Here is a 27,321-nt window from a genome sequence, read left to right as displayed (position 1 = left end):
GTAAAGGCCATTTGTTAGCATTAAAGCTCTGCTTTCAGCAGATAAATGTTACGCCGGTACTGTAGATAGAATAGAATAGAATTCAACTTTATTGTCATTGCACATGCACAGGTACAGGGCAACGAAATGCAGATCACCTGTATTCAAGTGTACAGTTAATTAAGATGTATCATTCCAGTCTTATAGGAACTATTAATAGTAGTAGTTTTTATGACTTCCCTCATAAAAAGTCAAATTAACTAAACGTTTAGAAATATTAAGTCAAAGACAGCTGTGTCACCTGTAATCTGTTTAAATGGCCTCTAGTATGTGAAACTTTTTAAATCAATGCATAAGTTGCTCACTAATTACAGCACAACGTGTTGTTTAGGTTGTTGTTGCTATGTAATTTTACACATTTACAAAATAAAGTTATGTGCTATTTTAAAACTTACATTTAAAGGGCTCAAAGACAAAAGTAAAGTAACGCGTGGTGGGTGAAGAACAGGTGGGATAGCAAAGTGGCTGGGTTACTAAGGAGGGCAGCACAGGTGCTCAGCAGACAGGAAGGAGTGCCGGTGAAGGCGGGATCTATTTGTGGGAAAGGACAGAATCCCTCTCTGTGGTGGAGGATACCACCTTGAAAGGTGGGGAAACTGAGTAAGTTCAGGGAATGATGCGGGACACTCAAGGGGGCTGAATCTTGGTACTCCAGCAGACCAGTTTTCCTCAGGGTGGGAGTTAATAGATATCATCTATCCTCCCACTGTAGCCACTGGGAGCCAGCAAGTAGAATGACTCAGGAACTGGTTGTAGGTCATCAGTGCTGTTTAGGCTTTTGGGCAGGTGTGGCGTAAGTCGATTCAGGAGTTGCAGGTGGAGTAAAAATATCTTTTTACTTTAGTCGAGCCGGGAGTTTAATTTATTGTCTGAGTATCAATCAAGTCTCTGTACTGGCCATTAAGACTTTAGCCGCGTTTGGCTGGAAAAGTGCAGCTGACTCTGGGACAGTCTTAGTAATTGGTTATGTGTCAGCTGACTCAGACTCAGGAATAGTTGCCTGACACAGAAACAGTCCAAACTTTAGCGAGTGACTCAAGGAGCAACACCACTCTCAGGAACAGGCTGAGAAACAGGAGCAGTTGATTCAGGACCTGGCTTGACCTCACCCAGGATAAGGACAGACACTGGCAGGCACACTGTGCAACAGTGCCTGTGATGTAACAGCGAGCCGAGCAGTGGAGATGCATGATGTCAGCGCTGACTGCATTTCATTCTGGATGTCACTTTCCTTCAAAATCAGTATCTATCGGGCCACTTTTATTCAGTTTGTCCTAAATTCAGGTTATCCACACAGAGATCACAGAACACATGGATGCTGTTAGGTTGAAGAACTAAGAATAAGTCAAATCAAACCAAAAGGAAGAAGATAGCAACAGCAGAGTTCAGGCAGAAACAAGCACACAGTCCACAGATTAATGATATAAAGTGATCCAAAAAAACTAGGAGCCAGGATGGAACAGCCGGGGAACACAGAGTACACGCAGATGATCACACAGACAACAAGGAGAAGCACAGGACTATAAATACAGACAGAGCTAATTCAGTAATTGATGAAAAAAGGTGAACGAGATTCACCAAAGAAGTGATGGACAAATAAAACCAAAGCAAACAAGTACTCTGATAGAACCACATCAATCATCCTGCTTAACAAAAATTTCATGAAATCAAATTGAATTAAATGGCAGAACCTTTTTAAAGGACAGCATGCAATCAAATACAAGATGAAAATTCTGACTTTGATATTAGTTCTGTTATATTGTGATGTGTGGAGCTACGTTGCTTTTGTTCCACAGGCAATGAGGCCCCAACAAGCAGATCTTTGATATCGGAGTTCATCCGACCACTCCAAGTCAGCGGAGACAAGCCCGAGCTCCTCTCTGTCAAGCCAACATTCCTCACTCGCGGTCGAGCCAGCAGTCCAGCGCGGGCTTTACTCTCTGAGGTATATTATAGTGTCCATTTGTACTCTATCTTTTTACACGTCCGAAATCAGATCGATTCGATACATCTCAAACAAATGGAATCTAATAAACTGTGGAAAGACGGTCTAAAAATCCCAAACGACACCGTTGAGACACAACGTGGGAGAATTCCCAATAATTTCAATCGTTTGCTCCACGTATTTACCCAAAAGCATTTCTGTTGTCACTCAGGTCAGTGGAGCTCTAATAGTTTCTGTGAAAAAGCTTTTTATTATAATTTTTTTTTAAGATGAACTCACCGGTATTAGATCCATTCCCTCGCTCATGCCTCTGTGATCCCTTACGTAGACGGCACATTTGGGAAAATGCTGATTCATTTTAATCTAAATAATGTCTTTGGGCTGAACACGAGAAAATCCACACAGCAGGAATCCAGGAGGCTTCTCGGTGTTACTCATGCAGATTATTTGGGATTGATCAAATATATTTAGTTGACACAAGCTAAAACATTGAACCAAAGGGAACGTGCAAACATTAAGAAGCATTCGATGTTGAAACTGTGAAAATCTGTGAATGCTTCCTTCTCCAGATGGACAAAGATCTCAGCTCCACCACCAGATCCAAACCACGGTTCACAGGGAAGGTCCGTCTGTGTGTTGCTCGCTACAGGTATGCACACAAAACACACAATTACTTTTTCAACCACTGCTGTATTTGTAAAATAAATAAATGGAAAAAAAGTTTGATCCTCATGAGTTTATCATTTCAAACCTACAGGGCTTTGTGCTTACGTTACACCCCTACCCCTAAACCAAAGTGAAATCATTGTGATCATTTAAAACAGAGGTGGTGGAAAATCTCTCGCACTGAACTGAAAATCTTGCTCTGTTATTTGCTTTCTCTCGCAAGCGCTGTGGTCTTAAATGTGACTCAGTGTTTCTGCTGCTAAAGAAAATAACCTGTCAGCATAGAAAATAATTGGAATCCTCAAGCACACAGATTTGTGAAACAGGGCCAAAGCTTTCAACCCACACTCTCTTCAACCCTCTCATATTTGCAAACAGCCAAATATAATAGAACAGAAAAAAAACTTTGTATTTTCAAAGCAGCGCTCGGCAAATCGTTTTCCTCGACATACATATTATGTTTGTGGTGTTTTATATAAAACAAACCCAAATGGAGAATAATTGCAACAAAAAAGTGTGCACTTTGGAAGCTAATTAATTTGTTTTCTTTTTACTGTAGTTACAATCCTTATGATGGACCCAATGAGCATCCTGAGGCAGAGCTCCCCCTGGTGGCTGGGAAGTACCTTTACATTTACGGAACAATGGACGAGGATGGCTTTTATGAAGGTCAGGCCTTTTTTTAAAAAGGTGTTGTTTTTTTTTTTTTATCACATCTTGCACTTTACCACGTGACCAAAGTACCAGCTGCATCCTTATTGTGTCCTCAGGAGAGCTGCTGGATGGACAGAGAGGACTCGTCCCATCCAATTTTGTAGATTTTATCCAAGATGAGGAGGCGCCCTCTGTCCAGCACAGGGACATATTAACTAAAGAACCTGGCTACCTCAACCACAGTAGCCTGAGGCCTCAAAGACCTGGGGTCGGCACAGGAACAGGCATAAGCAGCCTGCTGTCTGACAGTAAATTAGACTGTCTAAGCACCAGCAGCTTGGGCATGGACCTCCTGGGCTCCTCCACCAATGGCACGGGAACCTTGGATGTCAGCATTGACGAGGTCGGTGAAGACATTGTGCCTTATCCCCGCCGCATCAACCTGATTAAGCAACTGGCCAAAAGTGTGATTATTGGCTGGGATCCTCCGGTGTTCCCACCGGGCTGGGGCTCCATTAGTGGCTACAATGTCTTGGTGGATAAGGAGGTTCGTATGAGTGTCCCCTACGGGGGCAGGACAAAGTCTCTTATTGAAAAGCTCAATCTGGCCACACACACCTACCGCATCTCAGTGCAGAGCATCACTGACAGGGGCCCGTCAGACGAACTTCGGTGCACTCTTCTCGTGGGTAAGGACGTGGTGGTGGCACCTTACTACCTGCGGGTGGACAGCATCACGCAGGCCTCTGCTGAGCTGTCTTGGATGCCCAGCAACAGCAACTACAGTCACACCATCTTCCTCAACGGTGCAGAGTATGACATGGTCAAGGCAGGGGGCTATAAGTACAAGTTTTTCAACTTGAAGCCGATGACAGTTTACAAGGTGAAGGTTGTCGCACAGCCACATCAGGTGCCTTGGCAGCTTCCAGTGGATCAAAGGGAAAAGAGGGAAATCTCTGTGGAGTTCTGCACTCAGCCTGCAGGTCAGTCCTTAAAACGTAAGTCACCCCAGTGCAGAAATAATTGGTTTTGTGAATCACAGCAGTGGAGGAATTTTCCTTTGCATGGTGCATGGTTGCATGGCCGTGGCTAGAAATGCTCGGATATTTGTAGCCATGGTAGCATGACTAGAGATATCAATGTTAGTCTCTTGGTTGGTTGGTTGGTTGGTTGGTTGATCAGTCCATCTTACTGAAGTAAAGCCTCACAAAATCCTTGGTGGTGTGGCTTAAGACACATAATACTACTACTACTGCTGAAGGTTTGTGTTGTGCTTAAAATACATTTTGCCTTGGCTTGTCTATCTTTTTTTTCTTTTTTCCCACTTGGGGGCAGTATAAAGTTGTTGAGGTGAATGTTGAATGTTTACACATCCAACAGACTCAGCAAAGTCTGAGAAAAATATGTAACAACATGCTTCCCTTCCTATATCTCACTTAGTCCTTAACCTTATCTGCTGTTTGGTGCCGATACAAACTGCAAAAAGCTGCCTGCTGCATGCGAAAATAAGGTTAATCAGACACTCGGTGTGAAGCAAAGTCTTGTTGTTTGCAAATGCACCAAGGCAGGTACAAAATGCTTTGGATAAAAGGCTAACACGGCCTTCTTTTTATCCCAGTCTGAACGGTGCTCTTATAGACTTTGTTCTGCATAAAAAGCTTTGATTTCACAATAAATAAAAGCCTGAAAAATTTCCATCTGAGGTACCAGTCATCGTGTTTAATCGGGCACACGCATCAAGGTCATTACACTTACAAACATTTTAGTCATTTAGATTCTTCCCCAGCTACCTTTATATTGCCCTCGAGGATCTGTGTGTGTGCTTTTGTGATAAGACGTAAAGGGTAGAAACACGAACAAACAAGAAAAAAGACGTTCCGATAAAGCTGTAATGTGAAAACCCGCTTAAGAAGTATTCTGAAAACAAGGGTGTAAATATTAAGCATGCATCTCTGGGATTTCTTCTCCCAGGAGGCTCTTTGTTGCTTGACTGTTGCCAGTGTTAACTTGGGTCTCACGGCCCTGCTGTCAAGCGAGAAAAGCCATGGACAGGTAAAACTAGTCAGCCCGTTGTTGCCTATAGATTGAATATGGTTCATATTATTGCTTTTTATATGCACTCGGAGGGATGTTTAATGTGTGACACCTTCCATTTACCATGGAAGGTGACACTTCCAATTATTATGGCAGTCACTGAGAAAAGTGGAGCCAAACGGGAGATGACAGAGAGTTATGACGTCAAGAAGTGAAAAAAGAGAGAGAGAAAGGGGGGAAAGACGGAGATCGAGGCTGAAGTTTGAATTGACATTTTGTGTTGGCAGCTGACGAGCCCGCATGCTGAGAGTTCATTAAACGATCCCATCTATTGAATATGTTAATTAGAGGCGTCTAAAATTGTCTGAATAGTGGAGGCAGACAGCCGCTGTCAGTGACGACGGCAGTATCTGGAAGTGCTATATTAGGCTTCTGCACTCAGCGTGTGTTCTTCAAACAAGTTGCTTCATTAGTGCTTAGTGATGCATTTTTAATATTAGTCGCACAGAGCGGCTACCAGTTCGCTCCCTGGAAATCAGCGCCTGCCGTTTGTGTCCACTACTAATGAAAGTGGCTCCACTGAGATATTCATTTAAACACTCGTTTCGGCTCTCGGAGGAGAGCGCGTTGTTTGTGACGGGGGCCGTTTAAAAATGACAAGAGGAAATGAAATCTCCAAACAGCTACTGCTGCTATTCAGAGACTGCGTTTTTTCCCAACAGTCAGTCTTAGAAATGTGATTAAGATTGCTCTGATGTAGATTCCCGGACGCTCGCGCAGCTGCACGTCACGGCTCGGAGATTCTGCTGACTGACTGTGACTCCCTCTTGCTCGCTGTGTGGCTGCAGGTGAACGGCGGCGCTGCACAGATGGGCATGTTGTTTAGTATGCATGCAGGATGGACAGATTGAGAAAATAGCAAACTGGGGTTTTTTTGAGGCTCGGAAGAATATTGTCAGCAAGAGCATGATATTGCTATACATATAGCCAATGTTGGCAGACTTGGATTTTTCAACCAGTGCCCCGACATAAACCTGTTTATAGATAGAAAGAAAAATCATCCTACTGGTAAATACTGCTATTCAGCCGTTCCCGACTGATGTTATCATATGATATACCAGCTATTCATCTTAGTGAAATAGGTTTTAAATTCGAGACGTGTACTACAAATCCTCCAGATTGAGAACATGCTTATTCCATCCCACAGTGAAGTGGATATTGAACGCCAGCGGTCCACAGTACAAAGGTCAGCTCATTCTTTTTTGATAAAACAGGCAGGGATGGCAGGAACAGGCAGTCTGTCTTTATTTCCTCTCTCCTTGTCTGATAAATGTGCACTGTCCTCCGCAGGCCCCCCTCTCCCTCCCCAGGAGGTGCAGGTCCAGTGTGGTCAAACACCCGGGTTCCTGCAGGTGAGATGGAAGCCGCCGCCCCTGACGTCTTCAGGAACCTCCAACGGAGCCAGTGTGATAGGCTACGCCGTGTGCACAAAGGGACAAAAGGTAACAAACAAAAAATTATTATTATTATTATTTTTTTAGTCTTACACTGCAGATCTTAAAATGGGTAGCCTCTGCCTTCCTGAGTTGTAACTTCTCAGTAGCACTCTATTGCCATCTCCTGGAGAAAGTCTTTAATGTTCATATGCAGCCCCGAGGCATGAGAAATAAACAGGTTTGCCCTGGGTCCCTTTTTCTACAGGCTATTTTTGTTATGCACACGTATGTATCCAGTAACTACATTTTTATCTTATTTTGAACTAAATGCCAGATATATGCTTTATTTATTAAGTATTTGGACGTTCCCTGAGAGGTGTGAAGTGAGTGTGAAGTATAAAAATGGTGCTGTGGCTGTAAGGCTTCAAATCTGCCTGTAGTGAGTTTTTAAATTATGGTAACTGTCTCGTAGAACTTTTACGACAGCCAAGATGTAAAAGCTACGAATGCATATTGATACATGTATGTTTGTATGAGGACATTCTGAATTGCCCTTTGGTAAAGACTCTGGTTTCTTTGTAAATGCAGATAGCAGAGGTCTTGTACCCCACAGCAGACTATGTGACTGTGGACTTAACCAGGATTCAGGGTCTGGAGGCGAGGGAAGTCATTGTAAGGACGTTATCAACACAAGGAGAGTCCCAGGACTCGCCTGTGGCCATCATACCGCACAATCTCTTGGGCTCTCCACGCCTTTCCCACAGAACCACTGCACCTTCCCATCCCACACCCCACCCAGTTCACTCACAAACCCACCCTCCTTATCCATCGACGTACCCCCCGAACCACCCTCAGCCCCAGGTGCAGCCTCTGCCTCGACCCCAGCCCCACACGCTGCCCCACGCACAGCCTCACTCGCAGCCCATCCGCCCCCCTCCTCCCTATCCACAGCCGCATTTTCACCGCAACTCCATGCCCAAATCCAAACCATTAGTAAGTGCCAGAGAGCCAGAAACCAAAGAGCATGAGGTGGGCCTGCGGCCAGCCCAGCCCTGGGAACGCTCCCCGTCTCCGCTGCCTCCCATGCGAGGTCCCAACCTGGAGCCACCGCCCTTCCAGCCACAGCGATCTCCCTCTCCACAGAGGATCCTGCCGCAGCCTCAGGGAGTCCCCATCCCCAACACCATCGCCAAGGCCATGGCCAGGGAAGCTGCCCAGAGAGTGTTTGCTGAGGGTAACCGGGTGTGTGAGGATTTCACTCTTAAACCTTTTCACAGCTTGTGATGAGAGAGCTCTCAGCCAAAAAGCTAATGGTAATATCTTTTAGGCTGCTTTGTAAACAAGCAGTGCTTTGGAGGAAATCATTAGATTTGTGAAAATATAGTAAGATAGTTAGCAACTTGTTTGTCTTTCTCATCCTCTCGGTTATTCTTCTCTCCTTTTTCCATCTAAAAGTTTGACTTTTCCCCTGTCAGGTCGAGAAAAGGAATATCTTCAGTGAGCGAGGTAATGCTTTGCATCCTGTCAACTCTGATGAGGAGGAGGATGGCTACGACTCGCCTCATGCCAGGAGGAGAGGCGCCTCAGTGGATGAATTCCTCAGAGGCTCCGAGTTAGGCAGACAGGTACTTTACAGAAAACACAAGCTGTGCTCAGCGTGTCAGGAGAATCGGTTTGCTGGATCAAATCAAATCAGTCTGAAATCAAACAGAGTCCCATCTTAATGTGTGTATTATAATATGTACTGTAGGCTTATAATTTGGACACTTTATAAGATACATCTTGCATTCAGAACTTCCTTAACTCTTAAAGGGACAGATTCAGCAGGTTTCAGGTTGACAGCATCACACAGTTGCTGAAAATAAAGGACCTGAATTCAGAGCTTTTATTACTTACCATCGCTCTTCAGCTTGCTTTCTCTCATTCATTTCCCTTAGCACCATCATCACCACTACAGCCACAGTGAGGAGTACTACACAGAGAGCAGCCGAGGATCTGACCTGTCTGACATCCTGGAGGAGGACGAGGAGGATCTTTACTCTGAGATGCAGCTGGAGGAAGGCCGCAGACGCAGCATCAACTCTCACAACACTCTCAAGGTACATATTTACCTGCACGCCTTCACTCTACAGTGGCCTGGAGGGAGGACACAGGAAGGTGGGGAGAAATAAAGATATAGGGAAGAAGGGCTCTGCCACCTCTGGAGATACCTGCTATCTTTCACAAGCTCTACAACCAGGCCCGTCGTGGCTTTGCCTGGCTAATCTCCCGTGCCTGTTAGCTGCGTTAGCCGAATCAGCCTCCCTACTCTCCCCACCCTACCTGCTCCTCCACCCCTGCCCCTCCAGCTCTGCTTTATTCTTCCCAGGCTGATCATATGGCTGTGTATACATAAGCTGTACAAGATGCATGTGAGAAGGAAAGGGTGTAAACAAATCCCCCCCCCCCCCCCCCCCCAAAAAAAAATACAGTGTTTTCTTTTACCATTTGCATTGCATTTGGATGCTCGATTTACTGTACCAGACTAGTTTTACAAGTGTTGAAAGTCAAAATGTTAAGACTGTGAACTTGAAATGCAACTATTAATATACTGTACTGTATCAAAGGGTCATGGCATATCAAGTGCACATGGGAATCTCATTTAAGTGAGTACTTAAATGGAAATATCCACTTTTGTTTATGTCTGTCATGTCCTAATGTTTAATTTGAATGTTATTGTTAACATTGTCGGCACATGATCCCGTCTTCATTTGGTCTGTCAGCGGGGATGTGTGGAAGACAACTTGATATTATGAAAGAAAAGCATTATTATAAGAGCGAGAGCTACCTGTACTGTATTGGCTGATCTTTTCTTTGTATTATAGCAGAAAATCACTACAGGTTCGGTTAGCATACCACTGATTTTGTCCAGTAAAACCTGTAGATCAATGAGGTGTTAATGAGGGGTATATACTGGTGTATTAACTCTGTCTGTGCGCCAGTTCTTCATCTCCTTTTTGTCATCACATCTATGTGTAAATCTCTGCTGCACATTTTTTATTCTCTTTAAACGTTTAGATGTTGTAAAGCGATGTGAATACGCAGGAGGAGTGCGTCCACTCAGCTTGGCATTGTTCTTTTGTTTTCTTCTCATTTTTTGCTTTTTAAAAACTTCATCTGCTCATTTCATCCTTATAAATGTTCCCACCGCCCTCACCTGTAACACTCACAGCGTCCAGTACTTTCATTCGTTTAAATGTTTTCCATGTGTAAACTCTGTGTCCACTTTTTACGATTTAACGCTCCATCTTAAAGCTGTGACAGATTCCTGTTCAGAGCATGCCATTTCCTCCTCACGGAATGAGACTGCATGTCTTACCACATAGCCACAAATAACTAATTCTGTCTTTATTTTGTCTTTCCCCCCCATTTGTTCTATTCACACACTGTGTTGTTTCCTGCCTGTTCTAAAACCTTCGAAAAACTTTACAACCCCCTCCCCCTCCCTCGCAAAAATATAAACTGAACCGTTTACTTGAACTGAACTGTGAAATTGTGGGATGTTGAACCCCCCTCCTACCCCCAACCTCGGTCGCGACTGAAGGCATATTACAAGCGTCAGGACTTAGCTGAGGAAAGAGACTGCTGGGACCTCCAGAGGGAGGTGGTGAAGCAGAAGTCGCTCCGCAGCAAGCGTCTCCACAGCATCCCCGAGGTGGCCGAGGAAGAGTCAGACAGCGTGGACAGCATGGGTCAGCGTCTGTCCTTCGAAGACGGGGGGCGACCGGGGACGCCGCACACTCAGCGGAGGATGTACCCCCAAGACGCTCACGTGCGCAACCATCTCACCCCCAGCAAGAGCACCCGCTTGCAACGCCAACGCTCTTCCCCTCGCTTCACCGACAGCCGGTACTGCTACAGCGCCGACGACCGCAGCTTGGGACGACCCAACCGCCAGAACACCAAGAGCCCTGACAGCGGTTTAGACTGCGGCAGTGAAGAAGAAGGCTCTCTAGGGCGGGGCCATCGAGGGTACTACGCTCACGGGAGCCCCATGCGAGGACCTGTGCGCATCATTCACTGTGAAGGCCCCGTAGAGAGGCGGGCGCTGGCCATGGGCCGGAAAAGGACTCTCACACGGCAGTGCAGCGTGGAGGAGGAGTTCTCCGATGTCCCAGTGATCGCGGCCAAGTCGGTACACACGGGTGATTTTAGGAACAGGGAGCACTTTGGGCCCGGTCGGGATGCTGGGCCGCGAAACTACTCCAGGGAAGGGGCCCTGAGCGAGGGCAGGCTGAACGAGCTGGACAGGGTCTATTACAGCCCCCACAGGGAGGCTAGGGCCCAGTCTTTGTCCAGGCTCAACCGGGACCAGGCGCTGGTGTGTGATTCAGACTTTCTGATGTACTTTCCATCAGCAAGCTGCAGCCATTCTGTTTTCTTAATGTTGTGTGTTTGTTTTTTTGTTTTTGTTTTCTTTTTAAGAGACCCCCCCTTTATTTCATTTGACTTTCTGTTTTCCTCCATTCTTGACAGTTTATCACATGGTCATGGTTGGTCTCATTTGATGTTTTATTTTGTGTGAATTACTTTGCTTGTATTTCTAGTGTTCGGTGGATTTTATAAAGTAGAACTTTCAAATTACCTAAAGGCCATTTAACAAAGTTTTGACTTCTCATGTCTTTGAGGGGAAAGGCTCCATGTAAAGGAAAGTCTCTGTGCAGTGCATGGGGACATGCTGCTCCTCTGCTCTCCCCCGCCTGTGCCTTCTTCTCTCTGCCAGCTGCAGACTTCATACGTTGCTCTCCATGTCTCACCCTCTAGAGCTCCAGCCATCTTCTGCTTTCCATCACTTCACATACAAAAAAGGAGGCCAATTCAAGACTTTTAGCCTGTTGGGATTCATTTAAGCCTTCATCTCTGTCTTAAAATTCTTCTTCATCACGACTTTTCAGGTCGTTTCAGCTGATGTGATCCGAAGCCACAGGCTAAAGGCGTTAGTATCTTTTGCTCATTTGACCGCAGCTTCCCAAAGCTCATACTCGTTCTCTTCCCACTCTCGCTCTCTCTGTTCTTTCACCATGATTTCTGTCTCTTTGTGCCATCATTTGCTTCCTTTTCTCATCAAGGTGCTGACATGCACAGAACAAAACAAAACAAACAAATGGTCTTTAGCTTAACATCTGACCTTTCCCGAACCCCTGTCCATCTTGTTGTGTTGGGGGTTGATTTGATTTACTTTTCTTTTGATGGTTTGATCGGTTTCTTTACCATTATTATTATTTTTTCTATTATTTTGCCTTCCTAAGGACAAATGGAAACCACATCATTTGCTCTTATGTTTTTGTTTTTAGTTGTTTTAACAGGATTGTGGGGTTTCTTTTTGAAATATTATTTTAAATGTTTACTTGCCTGCAGGTTGTAGGTGAATCGCGGTGCTGACTTCTTCTCTGTTGTTTTTCACTCCTAAGATCATTGGGAACTCGCCGTCACATGGAAGCGCCGATCGTCTGGACCATTCAGGGAGGAGGCCGGTTCACATCGGCACCCCTCCTCAGCGACGACCTATCCCATCCATTGGTTAGTGAGGTCACCACATGAGGATCTCCACCTGCAGGGCCACTGATGTTTGTGCTTGTGATTTATACCATGTCTACCCATATGAGCCGAGCTGTACATCTCTCCCATAGAGCTTAAACAACCACGTAGACCCCCCGTGTTTTTTGTTTTGTTTTGTTTTTTTGTTTTGTTTTTTGAGGGGGGTGGTGGTGTTTGCACACCCTGTAGCTGTCCATCCTCATGAGCTGGATTTGCCAAATGTTCACATGCAGTTTTGCAGGAAAGTTCACCTCAGACACGCCCCCACTGTCCCTGTGTTTACCGTGGGTTAACATGTTTCCATTACCAAGCCAATCCGACCTCCTCGCAAACAGTGCAAGCATTGCTGTTTTACATCCAGTGACTCCAGAGTGAAAACCTGTTGCCTTGTGCACCCTAACCCCACCCACCCACCCCCACCTCAGGGTAACCTCATCATCCTACTGTCTCAGCATGAGTGAATGGGCCATGGGGTAGAGCAGAGTGTGTGTGAGGGGGGATCTCTGACCGTTGTGATTGGTGTCTTCTGTAGAGATCACCATGGACAGTAACAGTGAGGGGAGTGAGGGGAACCTCTCACCCGTCAAGGAGGATGTTTACTATGGCAGTGTAGCTCGGCGCAGGATATGGCGATCTATGTCCTCAGAGGATCAATATGGTATGTGGTACAGCTTCTCTCCAAGATGACAATTCACCTTGACCATGCCAGAAAAGCCCAAGCGCTGTTGTTTGAACACATGCAGTGATGTCGCGGTGGTCTTTGTTCTGTTCTGGACAGCTGCTTTGTTTGGTTTAGTTTAGCTTAGCTGAAAAAAGCTGACGGGGGAAGACAAGACTGGCCACTTTTTCCTGTTGCTGGAGAATGAAAATCCCTTCCCTGTATGTACTCCTAATGCCTTAAACCCCAAGAAACCCCAACCCACCTATCCTGTCTTCCCATCTACCTTCCATGTCCAGCCCACTCTCCAACCTGCTGCAACTTAGCAATGCCTTTTTTTTCCCCCTTCCCCTCCCACCTTATTCTTTCCTCGACCTCCTCTTTTCCCTCTCCCTGCCTTTATGAGACTGTAGCCCCTTTTGTACGTTTTTGCATGAGCTGTTTACAGTACAGTGAGAAAGACGGACACACTACTGGATGAATTATTGCATTCCTGCTTTGTCCGTATCACTCAGGTGCACATTCATTACTTCCGACTGTTGAAGCACATTTTACACCACCCAAATGGCATATTTCAGTTGCTAAGCGGGAAGTTGTTGCAATATTTCCGAGCCATTTTTTAGACTTATAATCTGCCATTGTAACATTTAACATGGTGATCCATGAGAAGCATGAGGAACTGATATCAGATTCATCCTTTCCCCCTCACTGTCCCTGATATCTATGCTGCCAGGAGCTGCTGGGGCATTTGATGTGTTATCACCCATGTGAACGTGCCTCCTTGCCCTTTTCCTCTGCACATTGTTTCCAGATCTGGCCTCAGAGCATGACATTACACCTGTGTTGTTGTGGGAACACCCTCCTCATTGTGTCTGAACTCATGAAAGCATGCATGCTAATCAGCCTCTGCGAGATAAGGCAGTGAAACAGCAATGAGCAACAGTGCAGTGTTACTTGTGTCCTCCTGGTGTGTATGGTTGTTCAGCTTCCCTTGCACCCTCCCAAAACTGCCTGACACGCATTTCCTGCCTGTGTTGTGTTGTTGTGTGACGTTTGGTAACTGACACGCCAGCAAGCAGAGATGTGTGAACAAAGAACCCCGGTGTGTTTCGATCGTTTCGTTGAAAAAAAAAGGGCCTGGTTGTTTTCCAAGTTAATATTGTAACCAAGGTAAAATTGTATTTATCGCATTAAACCCCTGGCTCCTTTTTCACACATGCATCTCATCGCCCGCTCCCCTGTCAGCTCTAACAAAGAGACATCTTCTGCTCTCATTGCCTCTACAGCCAACGTGGCTGTATAAGGCTGGTAGTAGCAGCAGAGGCCTCCTCTATGTTTCAGACGGCTATGGTGGGCGCAGGCACGGGCGGGGACGGCGCTCCCCGGATTACTACGAGGAGTCCGAGCCGGAGGAGATGACCCGTGTGTTTGTGGCTCTCTTTGACTATGACCCCCTGTCCATGTCTCCTAATCCCGACGCTGCTGATGAGGAGCTGCCGTTCAAGGAAGGCCAGATCATCAAGGTGGTAGACTGTCTCTTTAAATACGTGCATACCATACAGACATGGTGGGGCAGTATTATTGGCCGATATTAGTTATTGGCTAATCTATCAATATCAGCATTTATAACAGCTAATGAACGAAAATTAAAAAAATCAATGAAGAAATGGGAGAAACACCCTTCAGCCATATTTTGAGTGATGAAGTTGCATAGTTTGTCCACCAGAGGGCACTCCCTTTTGTAGGGCTGTTCGATATAACATAAAAACATCTATCGTTTCATTTTACACTATCGTTTGTTTCGTGGTGTCGCAAAATAAACTGTTTACAGCAACATCTTTTCATAGTTTTTATGGTCACTGTAGTGGCTATATTAATTTCTTAAAGTTCTCTCTTTCTCTTATATTTAATATAACCACACTACGGACGGACAAGCGACTGTTTTTATGCGTTGTCGTTAGCAACAACGACGGTAAAACCATCACGTGTCCGCTTGTTTATTTTCCACATAAACCTTTCACAATAAAGCTCAAGATCCTGTTGAGACTTTTCAAAATAAACTGAACCACGTGAAAGAGTATGCAGAGAGTTTACGGGTGAGAAGCAAAAAAGAGCCGTCAGGTGCTAAAACATAAACCTTAGACTCAAAAGTTACAACAGGCTTTTCCCCGCAGCATGCTGTGTAATAAATACTCACAATGAAAATGGTGGCCGTTACAACTTATGTCAAAAATTGTATAGTTTCATGCATCGGTTAAAACTCCAGGTACACGACACCCAGCTGGAAACACTTCCAAGTCCAGCTTCCTGAGATTCACAGAACTTACAGACAATGTTAAATTTTTGTGATTTATTTAGTTATCGGGACGATAGATGTCTTATATCGGGATATAAGAGTGTGGTCATATCGCACAGCCCTACCCCTTTGGCAACACAACAACCAAGGAAGGCTGTCTGAAAGAAAAAAGGATCAGCATTTATCAGTATATTGGATTTTAAAATCACCAAATATTGGTATGCACCTTATCCTATATCAGTCATCCTTTAGCTTCATAACCCCCAATTTTTTGTTATTAAATTCACCCACCTTTAAATGTTGTTGCCTTTAAATAGCAATCCGGTCTTTAAGTGATGACGTGATGAATCCTGCTTCCGGGTCCAAACTACTCTGCGTTAATTAAGGCTGATGTGTTTTTAACATATTTTAATGCTTTGTATCTTCTTCCATTTAATCTCCTAAAAATGGTCAGTGATCACTGTCGGCCTCTCTGGGTTTTTATTACCGATATTCATTTTAAAGTTCAGTTTTTAAAACCTTACAATGTAACTACAGCCCAGCCCATGCAGCAGTATATTAATGGCTAACCTTGTATTGAGGATAGATTATCTCAGTTGTTCTAGTGACTGAAGTTTGCCCGTTTACAGCATCCTGCCATGCGATTGCATTTGTCCCTAACCATCGGGAACCCTCAAGTTAACTTTTATCAAGTGGAAAAAAGTTAGCGTTTATCCTCCAGCTTCACTGTTTATATTATGCTAGCAGAGCTGAGTCACTAGCGATCACATAGCACATCATTAAATACCAGCTAGCACAACTTCAGCAACCCAACAAACATCACTGCTGTTTACTTTCCTGTCTTCATTCATGTTGAAAGTGATAGCAGAGCTGTACGTATGAATTTGTTTCAGAAATCTCTGTCTGAACATGATATATTATATTTAGATGGAAACTAGCGAGCTAACTTCCTGCTAACTTTGTTAAATTTAATCAATTGTTTTCATGGATGCCTGGATGTTAAACTTAATTGTTACACCTGGTAGAGCAGCAACACTGATCATTTTATTAGAGATGAAAGAATTTAGACAGTTTTTCAACTCTCAGTGATGCCGCAGTGATCGTTTCACTTGGGGACCGGCAGTGGAGTTTGGGCCCAGACACGGCAAATGGCGTCAGACTTAAAGACCAGATAAGCTGTCCACTCCTAATCTGTCAGTTTCATGGTATCTGCCCTTTGACTCTGATACTTGTTCTTTTAGGTGTTTGGGAACAAAGACACGGATGGTTTCTACAGGGCAGAGATCCGAGATCGAGTGGGTCTGATCCCCTGTAACATGGTCTCCGAGATCCAAACAGAAGACAATGAAATGATGGACCAGCTCCTTAAACAGGGCTTCCTCCCACTTAACACTCCTGTGGAGAAGTTAGGTGAGACATGTTTTTCTTTTCCTCCTAAATGACCATCTGACTTTTCTTCTTCCTTCTGCCCTGATAACCTTTGTGTCTATCTAGCCAACTTAATGATACACTGGACTGTCTTTTACTGACTCGCTTCTCCTTTCCTCTACTCTCCCTGCTTAATTATGTTTTTCTGCTTTCCTGTGAAGTGAACTGTGACCGTTTCAAAGATGGCCGCTCAATAAATCGCAGGTCCAGAAAGTCCAAAAGAGGTCTGTGTGCAGCGAGATGCTCTTAAGCTCTCCGCTTCATCTTTACTGCTTGTTTTTCACTCTTCACCATCTTTATTCATCTGTGGGCTAAATTTTTGTACCCCTCTTGAAAATGAGCTGGTATATCTCAAGGGGTTTTCCAGATATAATGATTTTGAATACATGTATTATATTTTCTGTCATTCTAACATGGACACACTTTAAACTGAAGGCACATGGTCTTACACGAGCATTATGTATGGTCATTGGTCATCACACCCAGTTCCGTTTTTAAATTCTTACCAGTGATTATTCTTGTCTCTCTATCTGTATTCTGCTTTTCTTCTTCTTAGAAAGAAACAGGCGAAGCGGGCGTCAGCAACCGATGTCCACGCGAAGAATGGTGGCTCTGTATGACTACGACCCCCGAGAAAGCTCCCCTAACGTTGACGTCGAGGTACCGTTCCCCGCAGCTCCAGCTTTCCGCTATGTCTCAATCATTGTTTGTCACAGAGGCGTAAAAGCAGAAAAAGCACCAAATATTTTGAGTCATGCAGGCAATGAGAGATTATATTCTACTATTAATGCTAGTATTTTTTCCAAGGTTTAGCATTTAAAGGAATATTTTGACCGTTTGAGAGATGCTCACTGTGTTGAAGAGTTGCATGAGAAGATTGATTCTACAGTCATGTCTGTCTGTTAAAAATGAACAGACATGAGGCTGCAGGGAGGGATCCACATATTTCTGGTTTCAAAAACAAATCTGTGTCGACCTTTATTTATCTTAGGTCACGTTAAGTATGCTCATGAGTTTAGGTTTACCACCATCTTGGCTTTTAGGAGCTTCACAACCACACTTGAATGAGAGGGCGAGGTGCTAAATTTCGGAGCTAACTTTTCAACAGGTTCCTAAAAAAAATGGAGAAAAATTCCTTAGATATCCAGTTCACTGTGTAGCGAGCTGTTATTTGTCAGATAATTGGGTTAAAGGCATGAAAGGTCCACTTTTTTGGCTTCAGTTAGCTTAGGTAATCCCTGACAGCTGCGTTCAGTTGAAGCACATAAGCCCTTAATCACGCAGAACTGTAACCCTTAATGTGTTTAGTCATTGCATTTAATTTTTTGCTGCTGGAAACCGATCACAAGTAGCTGGTGGCAACCAACTGGTTGCCCACCAACAACACTCCCTTTCAGTTGTAAAGCAGCTGCCAAGTTTATGTGTATTTCAGTTTAATTGAGTTTCTTTGTGTGCAGATCACAGTTAATTGCCGTATTATTACAAACAGATTGGATGCATTTGCCAGCTTCACCCTATTCAGGGGGAAATTGACAGCAGACTGACTCGGTGTCATTGCCATTTTATTGCCATCTTGACGCGCCTCCTTTTGAAGACGTCAGCTGACTGCAAGTGAAAACTGGTACCTGTATTCGAAGCAGATTACTTGAGATTGCAAGTTCACCGTGTTCAGTCGCAATAATTTTGCTCATCCTGTGGTCTTCAACCACTGTTCTCCCATTAAAAAATGTGAAACTACCCATTTGTGGATTGGCTTCATATTTCAGCCCTGGAGACGATTGCTCACCTGGCGCCCTGGTCTTATTTAACAGACAGATGAAGTTGTATTAATCTTCTTGTTAAACTCTTTAAGACAAAGTGGAATTATTCCCTTATTATTATTCCCTGGATAATATGTGCACAGGTGAGGTTATCTGAGGAGTTAGCGCTGTGTTAGCTTGTGCTGTCTTTTTTTTTTTTGGCCCCTCCCCCCATTTCACTTACTCTCACCTTTCTATTGGCACTGCCACCGACACAGTATGAAGGCAACAGACTGAATGAGGAGGTGAGTGAGGGTTAGGAGGGTACGGTATTGTCTGCTCTCTGTGTGTTTCTTCCCCCCCCACCCGTTTGTTGGAGTGCAAAAGAGGAGGTGGGCTTCGGATGCCAGGCCACGGCCCTCTGTCCTCTCCTCGGTGATCATGAATTAAAGCCCCTCACATGCATTGCCTGAGCCAGCATCTCCCCTCCTTGGTTTGGTCTTTTGTGTTGACCGCTCTCCTACATATTGTGCACATGCGCTGTTTGGTTTATGTGTTCTCCAGAATCCCATAAAAGAGATGTGCCCAGTGTGCTGCAATCCTGTCTTCAAAGTTACAACATTTGATGCATTAACAGTTGCAACAGTCCTGAGTGCTGAGACTGAATTGACACTAGTGTTTAAGATGCATCACAGTGATTTGGAGAAGGAAGCAAAAGCATTTCAAACTCATGACACTGCCCGAGAACTGGATGTTTTGGAGAGTGCTCGCTTGCTGTGACGGACAGAGATGGGCTAAACATGTCGTAATGCTATTTTTTTTCTTCTTCTTCTTTGACAGACTGAACTGACTTTCTGTGCCGGTGATGTCATCACAGTTTTTGGTGAAATAGATGAAGATGGATTTTACTATGTAAGTACACAGAATTCACATGAGCTGACCAGAGGACAAAGCAATACGAGGTTTATGGACAAAAAAAAGTGATTCAGCTAAAGGTTTTGGGGCACTTTATAAATTAATTTACCGTATTTTTCGGACTATAAGGCGCACTGTTGATGAACGGGTCTGTTTTCATACATAAGGTGCACCGGATTATAAGGCGCATTAAGCGAAACAAAACAGTCAGATAAGTCAAACTTTACTCAACTCATTCTTCTTGCTTCCTCCACTTCCCTACCATTAACTGATTAATGTTGAATTCTCTTGCAGCTGCTCTATTGCCATGTTGTTGCAGTATTTTAATGACTAACCTGGTATTGTGGCTGGATTATCTCAGTTGTTCTCCCGGCTGAAGTTTGGTATGTTTACAGCATCCTGCCATGCGACTGCATTTGTCCCTAACCATTGGGAACCCTCACGTTAACTTTTATCGAGTAGAAAAAGTTAGCATTCATCCTCCAGCCTTACTGTTTATGTTATGCTAACATAGCTGAGTCGCTAGCGATCACGTAGCACATCATTATATACCAGCTAGCACAACTTCAGTAACCGTACAAAAGTCACTACTGTTTAGTTTTCTGTCTTCATTTATGTTGGAAGTGATAGTAGAGCTGTACGTTTTAATTTTTTCAGAAATTTCTTAGAACATGCTATATCATGTTTAGATGGAAACTAGCGAGATAACTTCCTGCTAACTTCTAACGCCATTAAATTTAATAAATTCTGTTTTCATGGACGCCTGGATGTTATTTAATTGTTACTTAATTGTTACACCTGGTAAAGCAGCAACGCTGATCATTTTGTGAAAGAATTTAGACAGTTTTTAACTCTCAGTGATGCCGCAGTGTTTGTTTGACTTTGGGACCTGAAGCGGAGGGAGTTTTGGACCCAGATTATTCCGCAAGGTTCTTGACTACGGTAGCCGTAATGCTCCGACAATCCATCAACCGGTGCGGCTAGTTTACCAAAGTCGTACTAAAACATTTTTTGACAGATTGCCGTGTACCACATAAAATTGGTTCGAGGTCAGTAAGCACAACCAAAATTCACACATAAAGCACACTGGATTATAAGGCGCACTGTTGATTTTTGAGAAAATTAAAGGATTTTAAGTGCGCCTTATAGTCTGAAAAATACGGTATAGAATATGCTTTACTGTAGCGGACTATCTTTTGTCTACAGGAACCAATTTGCAATTACAGTTTTTCATGGCGGATTTAGGTTCTGTCTTCATGTAATCCCAGACTGAAGCCAGGCATTGAGATCTTGGCCAGATTTCTCACAGCTGAAGATGCTTCTTTAGGTGTCAGTGATCAGATTTCTCTCTGATACAGTTATGCAAATGATCAAATCAATCAATCATAATATTGTTTTCTTGTGAAAGAACATATGATACCAAGATCCTGTCAAACACAGGAGGGTTCTCCTGCAGTTAAAGGAAAATGATAACACGCATCTAAAAATGGTTATGTGAGAATGAAGGAATATAATGAAGGATTAATTGGCCTAAAACTGCAACACAAGAACAGGCTTGGCAGAGAAGGAAATTAATAGTGAGGAAAACAACCATCAACCACTTTATTAGGTACACCTTCCTGTATCAGGTTGGATCCTCTTTTTTTCTCTAGGACTGCTTTAGTTCTTCGTGGCACAGATTCAAGACGATTCTGGAAATGTTCCTTAGAGATTTTGGTCCATATTGACATGACAGCATCACACAGTTGCTGCAGATGTGTTGGCTGTACATCCATGTCGTGCACCACATCCCAAAGGTCCTGTGATGGATTGATGTCTCCTGACTCTGGAGGTCATTTGGGTTCAGTGAACTCATTGTTGTGTTTCAAGAAACCAGTTGAGATGATTTGAGCTTTCTGACATGATGCATTATGTCACTGGAAGCAGCCATCAGAAGATGGGTACACTGTGTTCATAAGGGGATTAGGATGGTCTGCAACACTACTCAGGTAGTGTTTAAATGATGGTGACCTGATGCTAAGCGACACCATTGCACCACCACCAATTTGAAGCGTTGATACAACGCAGGTCTGATTCATGCTTTCATGTTGTTTCTGCCAAATTCCGACTCTACCATCAAATGTTGCAGCAGACATTGAGACTCATCAGACCAGACAACATAATTATATTCTTTTGTTGATCAATTTAGGTGAGGCTGTGTGAATTATAGTCTCAGTTTCCTGTTAGAAGTTTCCTTGTTGGAGTGGCTGCCAGTGTGGTCTTGCGTTTTTGAAGCCCATCTGGTTGTGTATCCAGAGATGCTTTTCTGCATTTGCTGGTCATAACCAGCTGTTGCTTTCCTCATCAGCCGAATGCAGTCTGGTGATTCTCCTCGGACTCCTGGCATCAACGGGCATTTTCCCCCAGAGAACTGCTGCCCACTGGATATTTTCTCTTTTTCAGATCGTTCTCTTTAAACCCTAGAGATGGTTGTTGGAAAAATCCTAGTAGATCAGCAATTGTTTGAAATCCTCAGACCAGCCCCTCTGGCATCAACAACCATGGCAGGTTCAAAATCACTTAAAACTCTTTTTGTCCTCAACCTCTGAAGCTCGTCTCGACCCTATCTACATGCCTTTTAGCATTGAGCTGCTGTCACGTGATTGGATATTAGATATTTGCGCTGATGAGAAGCTGAACAGGTGTAACTAATAAAGTGGCTGGCGAGTGTTCCTCAAGTTTCTCGGTTTTACTGCTGCTAAAATTCTCCATCCCTGCTACGCGGAGAAAGGTTTAAATCAAAAGGTAAAAATTGAAAGTTAAATACACCACAGTGAGTCTCGCTGTCCTCATGTACTCCACAGGGTGAGCTCAATGGACACAAGGGACTTGTTCCTTCCAACTTTCTAGAAGAAGTGCCTGATGATGTAGAGGTTTTTCTCACTGACTCACCATCTCGGTACCCCCAGGACACTCCAGCACGGATAAAGACCAAAAGGGTACATGCTCCTTCGCAGTACTAGCGCTCTGTCATCCATTTACTGTTTTCAGTTCCCTCTATCTCCTTTAGTTTTGTGTCTGTGCGTGTGTGTCTCATTGAGCAAAAAGGGATTTCTGACTTTATAGCATTACACTGTAAATAAATAGATGTCTAAGAAATCGATGAAAAGAAAAAAAAAAAAAAGAAATTTTAAGACAGAGGTATTTTATTTTTCATGTTCACTGCTGTGGGTGGGAGTGGGAGTTCTGCATTGTATAATACATGGATATATTGTATTCATAAAGCATTCTCAATGAGAGTAAAATTAAAGGGCAAGAAGCTCCTGTGACTTTTTACTTGTCATGTCATGTCTGGGAAAAGATCCGTTAATACCTTTTTTTGCACATGTGTATTTAGCATTCTGACAGATGCTTTATGAATATATTCTGTGTTTGATCTTAAGTCATTTCTAATAGAGTAAATAGTTTTGTTGTACTGAAAGATGAACTATGTAGTGTGTAGCTCAGCATGGTATATAGTCCAGATGCATGAACTCTTGATCATTTTATATAAAGATGAGTCTAGTGTAGTTCAACTTTTTGTATCTGCTCCTGAACACCTTGTTTTGTAAATTGCTTTCTTGTAAAGTAGCACGCAAAGGTCACTTAGCCTATGTTGCCATCAGAGAATCATTTCAGAAGTAACTCTTTACTAAATGTAAATATGTGATGTTATTTTTGTGTTTTAACAAATAATGCAATTGTTAAAAAAGAATATATTAATAGGTGTCATTAGATATTTCCTTCCTTGTGTTCTAATTTGCCATTGTCATAGTGCAAACTATTGAAATGCCATCACCATATTTTTTTGTTTTATTTCTTTTCCTCACCTGCTTGGCAAAACAGAAGAAGAGTGTTCATTTCACACCTTAAAGGCTCTGTTTCCGTCACGTAAGTGAGCAACTGAGGATACCAAGATTACGCTCCCCTCGTCTAATGCAGATGTCATGGGTACCCTTAGTTTCTGGTATGCAACATGTATACTTTGTATGACATTCCTGTAGGTTGTTTTAGGAAACTTCTCTGTGTTACCAAAAAACTTGATGCTGTTTGTTGGTAGGACATAGAAACCCTAGCCAATGCATTAGACAAAAAAAGGTGTGGTATCTTCAGTTGTTTCTCTGAGTGTTGTACATGACAATGTCCGTCTCCTGAAGCAAGGCTCCTGCTGTAAGTCATGGTAAGCTAAAAGGCCATTGTTGCACAGCGACCCTCAAATCTGGAAAATAACAGTTCAAATTAGATATACAGTAAAATCAAGGAAAAGCAGAAAATCGAGCAATTCTATGCAAAACCACATTCACAAAAATAAACATTTTAAACAAGCTTGTTTGGTTTTACACTTCAAATTGTCACGTTTTTTCTTCTTCCTGTAGCCAAATTTAGGATGGGTTTTGTTATTATTATTATTATTATTATTTTGCCTTTTCTTGTTTGTGATCTGGTTTTCAAATCAGTCCTAATCCTGTGAACCAAGATTAGCTAGTTGACGACCAAGAACTGGTTCTTAATTCAAGTGAGACTATGCAACTTTTGCTGCACAGCGACCACTGCAAATGGCACTGAAGGTGCCGTGCAAAACAGCTGCATTAGCATTTAGCTAAAATGCCAAGGCGGAAGCCTGACTCTGAGCAGTGGTGCATTTTATTTTGTGCTTTGACTTGTAATTGGACAAACAATTTTCTCTCAAAGGTCACGTAGACTAGCTTTCAAAATCACACTTCATTTTTACCCGTGTGTAAATTACTGTGCGTTGACACATGTATATATAAATGCAACTTCGTACAAATGTGATCTTTTGTCCTGTGTCTTCCCAAAGTGCAATTTAAAGGAGCCTTTTAGCTCATGATTACAGAAAAGGAAGAGTGGCTGGTGGTTTCTCTGTAACCCAGTTGTATCAGTAAATATGTATATGTAAGAGGGAGGAAGGTGAATGTGATGTAGATCTGTCCCAAAATGCAAATGTATCTTTTTATGTGAGAGGAACTGCCCCGCCTTTGACAGTGTTGGGAAATGTTGTCACCTTAAACTGATGTGGAAGTTAGTCAATGTCAAGTCTAAAATTCCATGTTCCTGTAGTTTATTCATAGCAGCTTCATTTAAAAAAAAAAGAAAAGAAAAAAAAGCTATATGTACAAACACTGTTTCTACCTGACAGAGTGGGTGGGGTGGGTCAACATCCAGGGAGGGCAGTAGACTTCAGAGCTATGCTGGCCCAGCTGAGACAGAAAGGACTTAAGAGAAGGAGGGGAGTAGTGACAGGGGTGTTAGAGACGGTTGGCTTTTTAACACCCTCAACTGTCCCTTACGGGTCTCCCATTAGGTTCCATTGGAAAAATCGGGTCCGCCCAGAAGAGCAGCCTCTTCCACAGTGCGTCCACACATCCCTGGCTCTGGCCCCGCCACCGTGGGGCCCGGCAGTCCCATCAGGGCCCCAATGGACATGTACTCCTCCAAAAAGAAAAAGGGACTGCTCTCCAAAGGGAAGAAACTATTACAAAGACTTGGCGCTGTAAAATAATTTCTTGACATACTTGGAGAGTGTCAGCCATATCCTTGTAGTGTTTTAAAAACAAACTCATCCAAATGCAGTGGACAGGTGGCATTTGTGAGCTTAGCAAATGCTTTATTCTTTTACATCTGTTGTACACTAGAATATTTGTACTTTGTCGAACAGTATCCACTCATATTTTCAAAAACATTTCATATTACGGTCCCAAGACCTCATAATGTCGGACGATGTAGTGATCTTACCTCCAACTCTCTGGCTGATGAGATTTTGCTGTAGAAAGGAAAGACTGAGCCTGCAGCGATTTTCATTTTCTGCTTGGTCAAGTGCGACACTTAAGAGACATCATGAGTCAAGTGTGTTGTACACAGAAACCAGAATGTCGTTCAAATACTGAGGGCTCACTTGAACCTTGGAGTCCAGTTTGAATTTGATGTGAAGATGGATTTGAGTGTCTTTGAGCTAGTCCAAAACAGCCAGTCGTAAATTGTACACAAGGTTTGCATGCGTTACTTCAGCACATTCCCTCCTGGCCCCTTCAGATCGCATACGATGCAACGGGGTTAGTGTGGAACCTGGAGCATGCAGTACTTTTAAGTCAGCATAGCTGACATACTGTGCAGTAAACGTTGACAAATCAGCAGAATTAACTCCTTCTCTTCTGCCCTACTTCAACAGCTGTGATATAGGCATATTTCCCTCCCCAGAGACGTGTCAGCAACAAGCACATACTGTATTTACTACAGGGTCTTTGCAGTCAAATCAGCCTAAATGACAATGCCTAGTATATCCAACCTCCATGTATTTGCCTTATAATTGCACAATGGGTAGTACTTTGTCCAGTAGAGCAGCGGTCCCCAACCTTTTTTGCACCATGGACCGGTTTATGCCCGACAATATTTTCATGGACCGGCCTTTAAGGTGTCGCGGATAAATACAACAAAATAAAACTAGTACCGGTACCAAAAAAACGAAAATTTATTCATAACACACGTGAAAAGACCAAGGAAAACTGAGTAAACGATAACAAAATAGCCCTGAAAACTATACATTTCACACCTGAGCCTCAACTCTCGTGGCCCGGTACCGGTCCGAGGCCCAGGGGTTGGGGACCGCTGCGGTAGAGCATGCAGTTTCATGCCTACTATTCATTTATGTTACTTCATAAAAGGCGTTCGCAAATGTCAATCCCAACTTGTGACATGCAGGGTATTGTGTGACTGTTGTGTTTCCATGCGACAGAGCTTACGTAGAACTATTCAAGTCTCCAGTGTTGTCGTCCATTTATTGTTAAACCTCTCAAAAATAAACATTTTTGTAATCCTAGAAAAACTTTTGAAAATTCTCCCCCTATACCAAATTCATATGTATGGAGATTTTTTTTAAAGTTGACACTATACTCCCAAATTAAAACATGACTTTACAGTTGCATTAAAGAAATAGTTACTGTGCGATATGGCATCGGCAGATCAAATCAGCCATTGTACTGCGGTGGATTTCTAACATGCAACACTTCTGAGCTTCACTAAATGCTACAGGTTTGATGACTTCACAGTAGTAAACAGTGAGACACAAGGCTACCTCTATGCTGCCCCTCCTAACCCAAAATATATTTGATCTGAAATACTTTTCTTCAAGCCAATCCGTCAGTGATGCCTGTTCAGTGTCCCACTTTATGTTGGTGCAGGATACAAGTACTGTATATCGATATATCTATATATATATCTACACCTTAATGTAGAGTAGTGAATGTACAATGAATTGAAGGCCAATGTATTTTCAAAGCTGCCCTAAGGGATTGTGCAGATGTCCATTCTTGTGCGTGAAATGGAACAGTCCACCACCTCCTACCTTACATCATTCAGTTTCCCCATTTCATCCTCCCATGCCGTTTAAATCCAGACTATTTTCTATACACAAGAGTTGAACTGAAACTGCCAAAAACAAAGAAGAAAAAAAACAAAACAAGAATGTATGCAAAACATTCTGATGCTTTCTGTACAATTCTCGGCCAGACCGCCATCTGCACCTACAGTAAACTGATGAACACCTTTTTCCTATTTACGAACCACTTCCTCAGACATTGCTTCTCTTCATTTTGAGTGACTGTTGCTCTTTTTGTACTTTGTCCATTTGTAAAATTGTTTTTAAATGTTTATACTTGATTTTCAGACTGCCTTTTTTGTACATTTAAATTTATAATCAAACAGTTTAAGCTTTCCCCATGGTGTCTTGAAGACCATATTGTTTAAAAGTCTGCAACTGTGTGCTAGCTTTATGATAAGAATTATCAGCCTATATTGATGGTTACAAATTATTGTGTGGGTGTGCATGTGCAATCTTTTATATAAAAAAATAAATAAATTTGATATTTTGTAATGTAATATTGGACTGACTTGCTTTGAAA

General features: G+C 43.2%; 1 protein-coding gene across 20 annotated transcripts in view; it reads left to right on the top strand.

Annotated features, from left to right (window-relative positions):
- Window positions 1–25,809, top strand: part of rimbp2b (RIMS binding protein 2b) — a 124,804-nt gene extending 98,995 nt beyond the window's left edge. For 5 of the 20 annotated variants that reach the window (XM_026188870.1, XM_026188860.1, XM_026188865.1 and 2 more), the window contains 19 exons: window positions 1,836–1,984; window positions 2,554–2,633; window positions 3,210–3,319; window positions 3,421–4,302; window positions 6,689–6,840; window positions 7,363–8,016; window positions 8,250–8,399; window positions 8,712–8,873; window positions 10,358–11,134; window positions 12,225–12,333; window positions 12,884–13,009; window positions 14,351–14,532; window positions 16,547–16,715; window positions 16,895–16,957; window positions 17,290–17,393; window positions 18,751–18,777; window positions 19,313–19,384; window positions 22,231–22,365; window positions 23,252–23,734. In XM_026188870.1, the coding sequence (XP_026044655.1) occupies window positions 1,836–1,984; window positions 2,554–2,633; window positions 3,210–3,319; window positions 3,421–4,302; window positions 6,689–6,840; window positions 7,363–8,016; window positions 8,250–8,399; window positions 8,712–8,873; window positions 10,358–11,134; window positions 12,225–12,333; window positions 12,884–13,009; window positions 14,351–14,532; window positions 16,547–16,715; window positions 16,895–16,957; window positions 17,290–17,393; window positions 18,751–18,777; window positions 19,313–19,384; window positions 22,231–22,365; window positions 23,252–23,278 (4,130 nt within the window). In that variant the 3' untranslated portion in view covers window positions 23,279–23,734. Of the gene's footprint in view, window positions 1–1,835; window positions 1,985–2,553; window positions 2,634–3,209; window positions 3,320–3,420; window positions 4,303–6,688; window positions 6,841–7,362; window positions 8,017–8,249; window positions 8,400–8,711; window positions 8,874–10,357; window positions 11,135–12,224; window positions 12,334–12,883; window positions 13,010–14,350; window positions 14,533–16,546; window positions 16,716–16,894; window positions 16,958–17,289; window positions 17,394–18,750; window positions 18,778–19,312; window positions 19,385–22,230; window positions 22,366–23,251; window positions 23,735–24,728 lie in introns of those variants that run through there. The other 15 variants (XM_026188866.1, XM_026188863.1, XM_026188859.1 and 12 more) reach the window with 12 other exon arrangements.
- Window positions 25,810–27,321: the final 1,512 nt, after the last annotated feature.

This window comes from Astatotilapia calliptera, chromosome 12, assembly GCF_900246225.1.
Source record: "Astatotilapia calliptera chromosome 12, fAstCal1.2, whole genome shotgun sequence".
NCBI classification, from domain to species: Eukaryota; Metazoa; Chordata; class Actinopteri; order Cichliformes; family Cichlidae; genus Astatotilapia; species Astatotilapia calliptera.
Note: the sequence above shows the minus strand (reverse complement) of the source record. Positions and strands in the feature narration are given on the sequence as shown.